This window comes from Oncorhynchus mykiss, chromosome 1 (assembly GCF_057628025.1).
Source record: "Oncorhynchus mykiss isolate SJ-2025 chromosome 1, ASM5762802v1, whole genome shotgun sequence".
Classification (NCBI taxonomy): Eukaryota; Metazoa; Chordata; class Actinopteri; order Salmoniformes; family Salmonidae; genus Oncorhynchus; species Oncorhynchus mykiss.
In genome coordinates, this window is record NC_143022.1 from 57,213,111 (window position 1) to 57,226,825 (window position 13,715).

The window sequence follows — 13,715 nt, forward strand, 5'->3', positions numbered from 1 at the left end:
TTGCTTGCGATAGTGCTCGCCAGAATGTAGTCCTTAAAACCAGAAATGAGTAACCTCTGGTTCCTTCAGCCCTTTCTATGGGGAAAAGTAATAGGGAAAGAATGGGAATATGGGATAAATGCAAAAAAATATTGTCTGAGGTTAACAGGCTTAGGAGATCTGAAATGTTTGTTTCTGTGAGATAATATCAGTCAGTTAACATGACCTTTATGAATTATGAAGTTTTTATGTTGTGTTCTATGATAATATCAGTCAGTTAACGTGAGCTTTATGTTGTGTTCTATGATAATATCAGTGAGTTAACATGACCTTTATGTTTTGTTCTATGATAATATCAGTCAGTTAACATGACCTTTATGTTGTGTTCTATGATAATATCAGTCAGTTAACATGACCTTTATGTTGTGTTCTATGATAATATCAGTCAGTTAACATGATCTTTATGAATTATGAAGCCTTTATCTGTATTATGTACTTGTTTTTACTGCATACTGTAAATGCTTCAAATTTCACAAAATGTACATTTTTAGCTGATGAAGATTATTTCATAGAACAAGCTTATTTTTACCACATACCTTATTTTTAGCATCTATTTTCACCATAGGCTTGGCCAACAAGTTACTTCCTACAAAAAAAAGACATTACTAGTGTTCTCTATTCCAACACGTTGTTATGAATTTACTACTTTGCCTGTTGCTTGTTTCTTTGTGTGTTTATTCCAATGTGTGTGAGTGTTTGAAGAAAGATGACCAGATAACTGCAGTGCTTCTCTTACTTCACACTCTTGTTTCGGTCTCTCCACAGTGACTGTCTCCACCAGTGTGTATTTTGATGGTCTGCTGGTGACCGGTCTCTACACGTCCACTCCTGTCCAGTCTGCTCCTATCCCTGCTCCTGCTGCCTTCGGCTTCGGTGAGTCAACCTATCAGTTCTGGACATCCTCAGTAACAATATGATAACCAACGAATTACATCTACTATGAAGCTTAGACCTAAAAGATGAACAATCAGTCGAAAATTCCATAGTGGACTATTATATGATTTCCTTTTCTTGATCAGAAGTTACTGGCAAATCACCCCCCCCCCCCCCCCATGGTTACAGAACAGTGCAAAAATGAATGAAAGGAAACCACTTTAGTGTATTAAGATCCCAGGTTCTCCCAGTCCCTCCTCCACAGGCCTCTGATCCCAGTCCAGACTCAGTCAGACGGCTCACAACCCAAAGAACACACACAGGGCGTCAGACATGCTATGATGGATGAGACTGGGGTTGAGTCTAGGGTTGATGTGGCCTGGGGTTGGGGTTGATACACTCTTGCTGTTTGATTGTAGAATGAAGGGAAAGGAGATCTGTCCATAGAGGGGGAAATACCAGAGGTACTATATGTTCTGTTAAATTATGTGGGAAGTACATTCTAAACCACAGATGAAGTTGGAACAATGGAAAATAGAGAAAGAGATCATACTGACTGACTATAGTATGACAATTAATCAGGACAATTTGTCCTGTACACCATTCAGCTGGTGTACAGGACAAGCAGTCACATGTATACAAAAGGTCATGCAGTTTTTCTTAGGAACTACTTTTGGGATATTCCAAAGATTGGATTATGGGAAGTTCTGTGAAAACATGCCTGTAATGTCATAGCTTTATCTCTACCATCAGCATTAGCCATGGGCATGAAGTTCAGTGAAAAAATTTAATGGCTGGAATCTGTGATGTAATAGCTGTATAGCTACCATTGGTGTTTACTGGGCATGGGTTTGACATTTTTTTAGAAAAGGTCAGGGACTGAATTCTTGCTTACTTACTAATTCATCGTCTTTGTGCCTGCTGGCGCTTGAGGCTGAAATGATAGGACTCCAATTCTGACCATCTAAAGCCTGTTTTGCAGGCTAACTGATTTATAGGACTGAATTCACAGGAATCCCATGTACATAGTTAATCAATTTGGTCTAACAGAGAAACTCAGTTGTAAGAAATGTAACGCAGTAATGATAATATAGTCTATGAGTTGAACTGAGAAGGTGCCTAAATTGAGATATCAGCGGATGGGAAGCCCAGTGTGCCAGGATGGAGGTCTCCTGTGGCCATAATGGACCCACACAGAGAGCAGGGCTCCAGTCCCAGAACTGTGCCCAAACTGTCCACTCTATCTTTTACTCTGCCACTGGAGTTCTTTACAATTTGCAACCCTGATTTTGGGGAAGGCATCCAAGCTTTGGGCCTCCAACATTAAGTCACCTTTGCTTCACAGATACTAATTGAGCTGTGACTCATTCATTTGAAGAATGTGTGGACAAACTGGCAGACTGATGGGTAGCTGCCCATTCTGCCAGTCTCATCCTCAACCGGAAAAATTCAAGAGTGGTAGTCACTAGACTACTCAGTCATCCACTCTAGTTTCAGCTGAAGAGCTCTGCTGGGGCCAGAGTTGATCAAATTTTTTGGCAATTGTATTCCGGCTTCTCTATAAAACAAAGTAGCCTATCACCGGCCCAGATTCAAACACCAAGGCAAAGAAGGTTGATCAAAGCAGAATGAAGGCGGGATCTGCATTGAATAGCAATGGCTATTGGGAATTCATTTTCTGATTTGGCTTTGTTCAAGTTTATTTGACTGTGAATCTGTGCGTGATAGTAGGCTGTCAGTTCGCGATTGTGCAGATTGAAAATGGGCCAGCTTGTATGCGCATGATGCGCTGTTGAAGGTTATAAAATTAGGGTCTGTAAGGTCATGAAAATACATTTATTTCATCATTTTTGTAATGTATTTCATGAAGGAAGACTTAAATATTAGCCAATCAATCAATGAAAAATCGACCTATCAGCCATCATCAGAATGACCCTTCAGTGCGTGTCTGTGTGTGCTGCATGTGTGCCAGTGAGAATCAAGAATCAAGGTCGATGTCGCCTTCTTCCCACTAAATAAATCTGCACTGTTGAAAAACTGGGATTCCCCTCTATTAAACAGTAGCCATGTAATTGTGACAACGTAGCGTAACTGACAAATTACTTGATGTGCATAGATCTCCCCTGAAACAAATACAGTGGGGCAAAAAAAGTATTTAGTCAGCCACCAATTGTGCAAGTTCTCCCACTTAAAAAGATGAGAGAGGCCAGCATTACAAAGCATTATTCTAGGCATGAAGATCATTGAGTTACAAAGCAAAGCATGAACATAACAGACCTACAAAGGAAGCTCACAGGAGAAACAATTCACGCAGCATTATTCCATGGGCCAGATAGAGGAGAAGAGAGAGAACAAACAGACCTTCATTCCATTTATTGCAGATCTGACTTGTTTCTATTCAAAATCAATTTTTGACCAATCCACAGACCAAGCCAAAGGTAATACTGTAATAACTAAATCGGATCCAATCGGATCGAACCAGCCAACGTCCATCTGTGTGTGATGACCTGAGGGGGATGGGCTGGGTGCAATAGAGAGAAGACAGCATTCCTGAGAGGACAATTCCATAAAATGTCATAAGAGTTCACTCAGAACTACTACAAGTAATCACAGAGATCATACATCCATGTACTGAACCAAATACACAAAGAAACACAGGTAGACACATACACACAAACACAGAAATGCTGCCATTCCTATTTATATCACTCCCTCTGAAAAACAATACACCACAGCCACACTACATTCGCTTTTGAGCCTGAACCTTTACTGGGATGTAAGAACTCAACACCCACTCATTGTCAGATTAGCAAGAGTGTGACGGGGAGGCAGAGGTGCCAGTTTGGGCGGGACTGTAGTGTGTATCTAACTGTGACATTGCTTTCCGAGTCATTATACACACTCTGGGATCCTATATAGAATTGAATCACTTCTGTTTAATTATTTGTGTGTGTGTGTGTGTGTGTGTGTGTGTGTGTGTGTGTGTGTGTGTGTGTGTGTGTGTGTGTGTGCATGTGTGTGTGTGTGTGTGTGCATGTGTTTGAGTGACAGAGGTACCAGTTAGGGCAGACTGCAGTATGCCAATACCATGGTTATATGGCCTCTGGTTTGAGCCTTGTGTGTGTGTGACATGGGGTTAGCTTAGTGCTTAAAACTACAATCTGGGATTTATATTTCACCCAAACAGCAGCCCTGTCATTTAAACTGGGAGATTCGGCTGGAGAAATGTAAATTATAACTCATAAAAATGTATAAAAATGCCTGTAAATATCCCATGTAGTGCCTTTAACTCCTACTGTATGTAGAGCTGAGCTGAGGTCCAGGCTCTTGCGCTAGCCCATGGGTGGCTGGCTGACCACAGCACTTTATGGTGTAGTAATTAGCATGCTACGCTACCTCTGCTCTATGGTTATCTACATGGCAACATGTTGGAACAGAAAACAATGTCATGTTAGGCAGCCAGGCACCATTGAGAGAGGTAACATAGTGTCAATTGACTGTAGTCTTTATTGATGTTTAAGTGTAGTGTATTCACAGGACCCATAGTTTGTGCCATACTGCAAAGAGAGACAACATGGATAGTAGACACAATGCAGTATAAAATGATTATTTATTTACTTTTTTACAACATGACAATATCTTGTTAGAGACATTTGTATTTTGTAGTTTTATACATTAAATCATTGTCTGTGTGCTCATGTGTGTTCCTTTGCTCGTCCACTTTTACAACGGATGTCTTTCTTTTACACACCTTCTTGCCAGAAAAACAGCATGAGATTTAAACTGAGTGAGCTGCCTGATCATTTCAAGAATGTCCCTTCTTTTGACTTCCATTAAAAAGCCCTTTCTTTCCATTCCAAGGGTTTTGGCTTCTAAAAGGGAACTCACACAGTTTATATTTGCCCTTTAAAATTGGCATCGTCCTTAATGTGTTTGTGTGCATGCGTGCTTGTGTGAATTGTAATTTATGTACAATTCACACACACACACACACACACACACACACACAGAGAGAATTAAACAGACGTGATTACATGATATATAGGACCCCACAACGTGTATATTGACTCAAAGTTAGAGTTAGACTGATTTGTCACAGTTAGACTGGTTTGTAGCTGCACCACTAATGAATGCAAAATGTTTCTCAGATGCATCATCATTCAATGAAACAAAGAAAGCCTCTGTAATGTCACATCTTGTGTAATGCATTTGAAACCCAGGTAGGCAGGGAGGGAAAGGATTCTGTAAGACTCTCTGCAGTCAACTGCTGATTAAGCAGGCAGATTGCTCAAGAATGACTTTGTCCATGTCCTGAGGACGCCGGGGAAGTCAAATTGGTAAAATCATGAGATTTTGTTGTTATCAAGAAACGGCTTTGCAAATGTCACAGAGACTGACAGGACATAATGCTTGAGAGATAGAGAGAGAGCGAGAGAGAGAGAGAGAGAGAGATGTGAAATTGCAGAAAATGGTTAAAAGATGAGCATGAGGGTATAACAAGAAAGTGACTGATGAAAACCAGACAGCTAGAGGGAATTAGTGAGACAGGCAGAGGAAAGAGTTAGGAGAGACAGAATTTGTGAAAGATTAGAGGGAGGAGGAGAAAGAAGAGTGTTGCCAGGAGAAAAGAGGATGGGATGGCAGGGTAAGCAGCATTCCATCATTCCCAGTGACAGTGTGGGTGATTGGTGTTCCTGCAGCGATGCTGAGTCGGATGGAACCTTCAGTCATTGATGGATGTCTCATTTGGAGCGCTCTGTTTATATTCTCCTTAATTTGCATGTCAGGAGGTATTTGTGGGGCGTGTTGGTGCCTGAGAGAGAAGATTAGCCAAACACACACACACTGTGACAAAGTGCACCTCTTAACAGCCACTCCACACACACCTAGATTAAAAAATAAATAACTGATTCAAATTCAGGGGTGACACACGCAGGCACACTTCCACTTCCTCTCCTTCGCACCCACAGGCACAGGCCCACACACACACACACACACACACACACACACACACACACACACACACACACACACACACACACACACACACACACACACACACACACACACACACTAATCATAGTGTAGGATGAAGGTCAGTGTCAGGGCCCTCTCTGCTGTAGAGTCAGATTGGATGTCAGTTAGCTGTCTGGCAGATGAGAAACGGCAACCCATCATGACACGCTACCTGGTGTGTTAGATGATAGATAGGTTCCAAAGTGTCTTCTGTCCTTACAGTCGCAGGAAAGAGTGAGGTAGAGAGAGAGAGAGAGAGAGAGAGAGAGAGAGAGAGAGAGCAACACTGTGTCTGTATGCTTCTCCATGCTTCCATCAGAGCATCAGAGAATCCAAGTGGAGAAAGATGGCAGGAGAAGATGCTGAGAGAAAGTATGGATAAAGCAAGAGGGAGTGGAAAGGAAACAGTGGATGGTTAGAGAGGAAAGGGAGGGTAGTGTGGGGTAAAGAGCAATGAAGGGGTGGAGGGAGGGGAGGGAACTGGTTCCCATGGGGTTCGGAGCTGTCAGTCCCTGTGAGACTTCAAAAGCTCTGCTCTCTCTTTGATCAAGCTGCTCACACACACACACACACACATACATACTGTACATACACAGATTCATACTAATACACACTCTCCCTGTGATCAGGCTGCTCCCTAACACTGGGCTGACAGCACCCTGACTGTGCCACTTAGAGAAGGATGAATGCTCACACAGACACACACACACACACCATTGACACACTGTAATGATTCCCTGTTGAAGGAAATCATTTTGTTAGGGGATTTCCATACTGATGTCTGCCAAAAAGAATAGCCCAACCCACATGTATTTATGCACTTTTGTAGATCACTTGCTCTGACCCAAATGATAAAGGATCCCACCAGGATATGTGAAACAGTGCAAAGTAGGATTGACTTAATATTGGTGTGGAGTGGAGTAATAGTATATGTAATCAGTGATCCTTTTATTACATTTTGCACTTGGAGGATTTTTAAAGATATATTTAAGTGTCACAAAACCGTTAGAATCAGAGGAGTCAAAAAATACTGTGTTGAAAAGTTTAGGGAGGAAGTGGGTAAAATTGACTGGTCACCTGTGCTGGATAGTGTAGGGGTAGACAGTACCTGAGAAGTCTTTAAATGTAGATTCCTTGATATGGTGAATGTGATGGCTCCCATTGGACGGGTCAGGGTAAAGCAGAGATCTAGCCCTTGGTTTAATCATGAGATTCTAGAATCTATCCAAGTAAGGAATAAGGCCGTTAAAAAATGTAAGAACTCTCAAGAGCTATATAAACGTCACAGAAATGAAGCACAGAGCAGGATGGATGAAGCTAAGAAGGGTTACTTTGCTGAGAAAATTATTGAGAACAATAATGACCCTAAAAAGTTTTGGAAATCATTTAAGGAACTAGGCTGTAGTAATACTACCAAAAACAAACTCAACAGTATTGGACTGAACATCAGGGGGGAGATGGTATATGTTGCCAGCAAGCTGGTTAGCAAGCTGCCCACCAGTTCTGGTTTGTATGGAAGCAACCAAGTCAAGAAGTATTATGTAGAGTTAGGGGTTCAGCCGAACTCTTTTTCTTTTGCAAAGGTAGCAACAGCCAAAATAGTCAGTATGCTGGCAGAGCTTGAATGCTCCAAATCCACAGGCCTCGTTAATATTCCTGCAAGGTTTCTAATAGATCATGCTGAGCAAATTGACCCTTGTATTACACATATCGTTAATCTCTCTCTTGAACAAGCCATTTTTCCCAGGGACATCAAACGAGCTAAAGTTATACCTCTGTTATACCTCTGTATAAGAAGTCTGACCCTGGGCCTGTATCTATCCTCTGTATAGTATCAAAGATCCTGGAGAGAGTTGTACATGAGCAAATGTATGAATATGTTAACAAAGTCTAACGTATGATTTTCAGTAGAGGTTAATGCAAATAGTAGAGGTTAATGGTTCACTGTCTCAGGCAAAACCAATGAGTTATGGCGTACCGCAGGGGAGCGTGCATGGGCCTCTGCTGTTTTTATTGTATATTAACAATATGAAAGATGCTTGTTCTAGCCATCTTTTTCTTTATGCGGATGACTCTACAGTTCTGGTGTCTCACAAAAGTAAAACTATGTTGGAGAGCATTCTTAGCACAGAGCTTACTAGCATTAGCAAATGGCTTGGAGATAATAAGCTCTTAGGGAAAACTGAGGCAATTATTCTGGGATCCAGACCTAATTTGAGTAGGTCCTCTGAAATCAGTGTGGAATTAGGGAGTGAGGTGCTGACTACTAAAACCTCTGTTAGCTACCTGGGATATATCCTTGGTGGAATCTTGGGAGGTGTGAGTATGGCCAATAAAGTGCTACGGAAGGGTAATGCCACTAAGTTTTTTGGCTAGAAAGTCCAAGCTGCTTGATAAGGACTCCATGAAAGTGCTAGCTACTGCCCTCATTCAATGCCATTTTGACTACGCTAGTACATCCTGGTTTGGGGGCTTATCTAAATTTGAAGGGGAAGCTCCAGATAGCCCAGAACAAGCTGATCAGGGTAGTATTGAAGGTGAGTCCACGTACTCACATAGGCAGGACCTGCTTTCAGGAACTAAACTGGCTGCCTGTTGAGGCTAGGGTGTCCCAGATTAGACTAGGTTTGGTTTACAGGAGTATTTATGGTCCTGCGCCCAGGTATCTAAGTGATTACTTTCCTTGTGTTAAGGATGCACACAATCAGAGCACCAGATCAGGTGTTGCTGATGTGTGCTTATACAGGTTCAGGAGTAATGCTGGGAAAGGTACTTTCTGTGTACTGGAGCCTCAGAATGGAATGAGTTGCCTCTGCCTATTAAAACAATGTCCTCTCCGGGCAGCTTTAAAAATAAAGTAAAACTATGTTTGATGTCTTCTGTGCCCATATGAATAACCCCTGTGATGTAACTGGAATGATGAGATAGATGTTCTTCTTTTATGTTTTTGTTTTACTATTTCACTGCCATACTTTGTTTAACTGTGTTCGATCTTGTCTAGCCATCTTGTCTCAAGAGGACCACAATGGAAATAAGTCCCAGACGTTATTGTGTGTTATCCTCGATGATTTTATTCATGTGCATGTATGGCTTTTTCAAGTTTTATGTGTGCTTGTTTTTTAAAATGGCTGAATTAATAAACTAAACTAAACTATAGACATGCATGCACACACAGGCAGGCAAACGCACACACACACACACACTCACATACTCTGAAGTATATTCACATTCTACTAACATGCACACTCACTGACAAACTGAAACTGATGCTGACATGCAGGATGCTCCTGTGAAAGACAAGCAGACTCAAATATCATGCAGACTCAGTCAAGGGCAAATTCAGTTAATTAATTTGAATGTATTTTTTAGCACAATATTCCAAATGCCTGTATCACAAGAATAATTTATTGACATTTTTTCGGAGCATTTATATTTCTGAGAGTATTTTTTTTCTGTTGTCTTTTTGGTCTCGTCTCCTTTGCTCCTTCTGCTATGACAGCACACCTTTCTATTAACACACACACCAAGCACCTGCCACTCACAACAAAAAAGATGAGAGATCACATCTTCCTCACTGACAAGCGGTTTCAATTCAATATGTGTATTTGAGGTCGGACCAACAGGATCAATCATGTTGCGTGGCGCTGCAGTACCAGGTACCACTAGCAGCATTTTAGCCATAGACTGTTATACAAGCTATCTATTCTGTGTTTAATACAGTGCCTTGCGAAAGTATTCGGCCCCCTTGAACTTTGCAACCTTTTGCCACATTTCAGGCTTCAAACATAAAGATATAAAACTGTATTTTTTTGTGAAGAATCAACAACAAGTGGGACACAATCATGAAGTGGAACGACATTTATTGGATATTTCAAACTTTTTTAACAAATCAAAAACTGAAAAATTGGGCGTGCAAAATTATTCAGCCCCTTTACTTTCAGTGCAGCAAACTCTCTCCAGAAGTTCAGTGAGGATCTCTGAATGATCCAATGTTGACCTAAATGACTAATGATGATATATACAATCCACCTGTGTGTAATCAAGTCTCCGTATAAATGCACCTGCACTGTGATAGTCTCAGAGGTCCGTTAAAAGCGCAGAGAGCATCATGAAGAACAAGGAACACACCAGGCAGGTCCGAGATACTGTTGTGAAGAAGTTTAAAGCCGGATTTGGATACAAAAATATTTTAAAAAAAGCTTTAAACATCCCAAGGAGCACTGTGCAAGCGATAATATTGAAATGGAAGGAGTATCAGACCACTGCAAATCTACCAAGACCTGGCTGTCTATCTAAACTTTCAGCTCATACAAGGAGAAGACTGATCAGAGATGCAGCCAAGAGGCCCATGATCACTCTGGATGAACTGCAGAGATCTACAGCTGAGGTGGGAGACTCTGTCCATAGGACAACAATCAGTCGTATATTGCACAAATCTGGCCTTTATGGAAGAGTGGCAAGAAAGCAATTTCTTAAAGATATCCATAAAAAGTGTCGGTTAAAGTTTGCCACAAGCCACCTGGGAGACACACCAAACATGTGGAAGAAGGTGCTCTGGTCAGATGAAACCAAAATTGAACTTTTTGGCAACAATGCAAAACGTTATGTTTGGCGTAAAAGCAACACAGCTGAACACACCATCCCCACTGTCAAACATGGTGGTGGCAGCATCATGGTTTGGGCCTGCTTTTCTTCAGCAGGGACAGGGAAGATGGTTAAAATTGATGGGAAGATGGATGGAGCCAAATACAGGACCATTCTGGAAGAAAACCTGATGGAGTCTGCAAAAGACCTGAGACTGGGACGGAGATTTGTCTTCCAACAAGACAATGATCCAAAACCAAAAGCAAAATCTACAATGGAATGGTTCAAAAATAAACATATCCAGGTGTTAGAATGGCCAAGTCAAAGTCCAGACCTGAATCCAATAGAGAATCTGTGGAAAGAACTGAAAACTGCTGTTCACAAATGCTCTCCATCCAACCTCACTGAGCTCGAGCTGTTTTGCAAGGAGGAATGGGAAAAAATGTCATTCTCTCGATGTGCAAAACTGATAGAGACATACCCCAAGCGACTTACAGCTGTAATCGCAGCAAAAGGTGGCGCTACAAAGTATTAACTTAAGGGGGCTGAATAATTTTGTACGCCCAACTTGTCAGTTTTTGATTTGTTAAAAAAGTTTGAAATATCCAATAAATGTCGTTCCACTTCATGATTGTGTCCGACTTGTTGTTGATTCTTCACAAAAAAATACAGTTTTATATCTTTATGTTTGAAGCCTGAAATGTGGCAAAAGGTCGCAAAGTTCAAGGGGGCCGAATACTTTCGCAAGGCACTGTAAATGTGCAATAAGAATAATAATGATATAAGGGAGAACTCGAAATTCACACAATTGTTAACTGGAGGAAAATTGGGGAGGTCCGTGCTTTTCAATTTCAGTCAAGGGGAGGGTTTAGTATTTTTTTATTTAGTTCAGGGGATGGAATTTGTAATCGATTACATTTCACATTGTTTAGTGTCTGAGAATTAGTTGCTTATTATACAGTGAACTCAGAAAGTATTCAAACCCTTTCCCTTTTTCCACATTTTGTTACATTACAGCCTTATTCTAAAGTTGATAAAATAAAATAAATTCCTCATCAATCTACACACAATACCCCATAATGACAAAGCAAAAAACTGTTTTTAGAAATGTTTGCAAATGTAAGTATTCAGACCCCTAGTCTCAAAATTGAGCTCAGGTGCATCCTGTTTCCATTGATCATCCTTGAGATGTTTCAACAACTTGATTGGGGTCCACTTGTGGTAAATTCAATTGATTGGACATGATTTGGACACACCTGTCTATTTGAGGTGCCACAGTTGACACTGCATGTCAGAGCAAAAACCAAGCCACCCTTCTTAAATGAGAGAAGTTTGGAACCACCAAATCTCTTTCTAGAGCTGACTGCCCGGCCAAACTGAGTAATGAGGGGAGAAGGGCCTTGGTCAGGGAGGTGACCAAGAACCCGATGGTCACTCTAACAGAGTTCCTCTGTGGAGATGGAAGAACCTTGCAGAAGGACAACCATCTCTGCAGCACTCCACCAATCAGGCCTAAATGGTAGAGTGGCCAGACCGAAGCCACTCCTCTGTAAAAGGCACATGACAGTCCGCTTGAGTTTGCCAAAAGGAACCTAAAGAACTCTCAGACCACGAGAAACAAGATTATCTGGTCTGATGAAACTCTTTGGCCTGAATGCCAAGCGTCACGTCTGGAGGAAGCCTGCCACCATCCATACAGTGGATCATGGTGGTGGCAGCGTCATGCTGTGGTGATGTTTTTCAGCGGCAGGGACTGGGAGACTAGTCAGGATTGAGGGACAGATGAACGAAGCAAAGTACAGAGAGATCCTCAATGAAAACCTGCACCGGAGCGCTCAAAGTCTCAGACTGTCTCTGAATGTCTTTGAGTGGCCCCGTCAGAGCCCGGACTTGAACCTGATCGCACATCTCTGGAGAGACCTGAAAATAGCTGTGCAGCGACGCTCCCCATCCAACCTGAGCTTGAGAGGATCTGCAGAGAAGAATGGTAGAAACTCCCCAAAAACAGGCGTGCCGAGCTTTTAGTGTCATACCTGAGAAGACTCTAGGCTGTAATCGCTGCTAAAGGTGTTTCAACAAAGCACGGAGTAAAGGGTCTGAATACTTATGTAAATGTGATATTTCCTGGGAGGTTTGTAGAAATGTCTAAAAACCTGTTTTTGCTTTGTCATTATGGGGTGTTGTGTGTAGATTGATGAGGGGGGAAAATATCAATTCAATCCATTTTAGAATAGCTGTAATGTAACAAAATATGGAATAAGTTAAACCTCTTTGGGATAGGCGGCAGTATTTTCACATCCGGATGAAAAGCGTAAACTGACTGCTACTCAGGACCAGAAGCTAGGATATGCATATAATTGGTAGATTTGGATAGAAACCGCTCTAAAGTTCCTAAAACTGTTCTAATAATGTCTGTGACTATAACAAACTTATTTGGAAGGCGAAACCCTGAGGACAAACCATCCAGGATTCTTTTTTTTTTAGTTCACTGTGTATTCTATTATATTTCTATGGGAAACTAGATTTATGAGGCACCTGCTTGCAGTTCCTATGGCTTCCACTAGATATCAACAGTCTTTAGAAATTGGTTGATATTTTTCCTTTGAGAAATGAAGAAGTACGGCTATTCAGTATGAGAGTCAAGCCAAGTGGACTCTTTTGTTTGGTGCGCATGACCTGTAGCTCGCTCCACTTTGATTTGATCTGCTATTGAACACAATATATTCTGTCTTAAATTGTATCGATATTTTACGTTTTAGGATACCTAAAGATGGATTAGGAAAGTTGTTTGAAATGTTCGGACCAAGTTTACGGGTAACTTATTAGATAATTTGTAGTCATGTTGGGCGAGTTGGAACGGGTGTTTTTCTGAATCAAACGCGCCAAATAAATGGACATTTTGGGGATATAACGAATTTATCGAACAAATGGACCATTTGTGATGTTTCTTGGAAATGTTGGAGTGCCAACAGAAGAAGATCTTCAAAGGTAAGGCATGAACTATATCCTTATTTATTTTGTGTCGCAACCTCCCTGGTTGAAAAATGTTTGCCATGCATTTGTATGATGGGGCGCTGTCCAGATAACCGCATGGTTTGCTTTCGCCATAAAGCCTTTTTGAAATCTGACATGGTGGATGGATTAACAAGAAGTTAATTTTTATTTTTTATGTATTACACTTGTGATTTCATGAAAGTTAAATA

The 13,715-nt window shown here is 41.3% G+C and overlaps 1 protein-coding gene across 4 annotated transcripts in view; it reads left to right on the top strand.

Annotated features, from left to right (window-relative positions):
* LOC110532453 (reelin) overlaps positions 1-13,715 on the top strand; it is a 297,868-nt gene that overhangs the window by 57,184 nt on the left and 226,969 nt on the right. For all 4 annotated transcript variants that reach the window (XM_090234988.1, XM_090234991.1, XM_090234993.1 and 1 more), the window contains exon 2: positions 805-912. In XM_090234988.1, the coding sequence (XP_090091114.1) occupies positions 805-912 (108 nt within the window). The remainder of the gene's footprint in view (positions 1-804; positions 913-13,715) is intronic.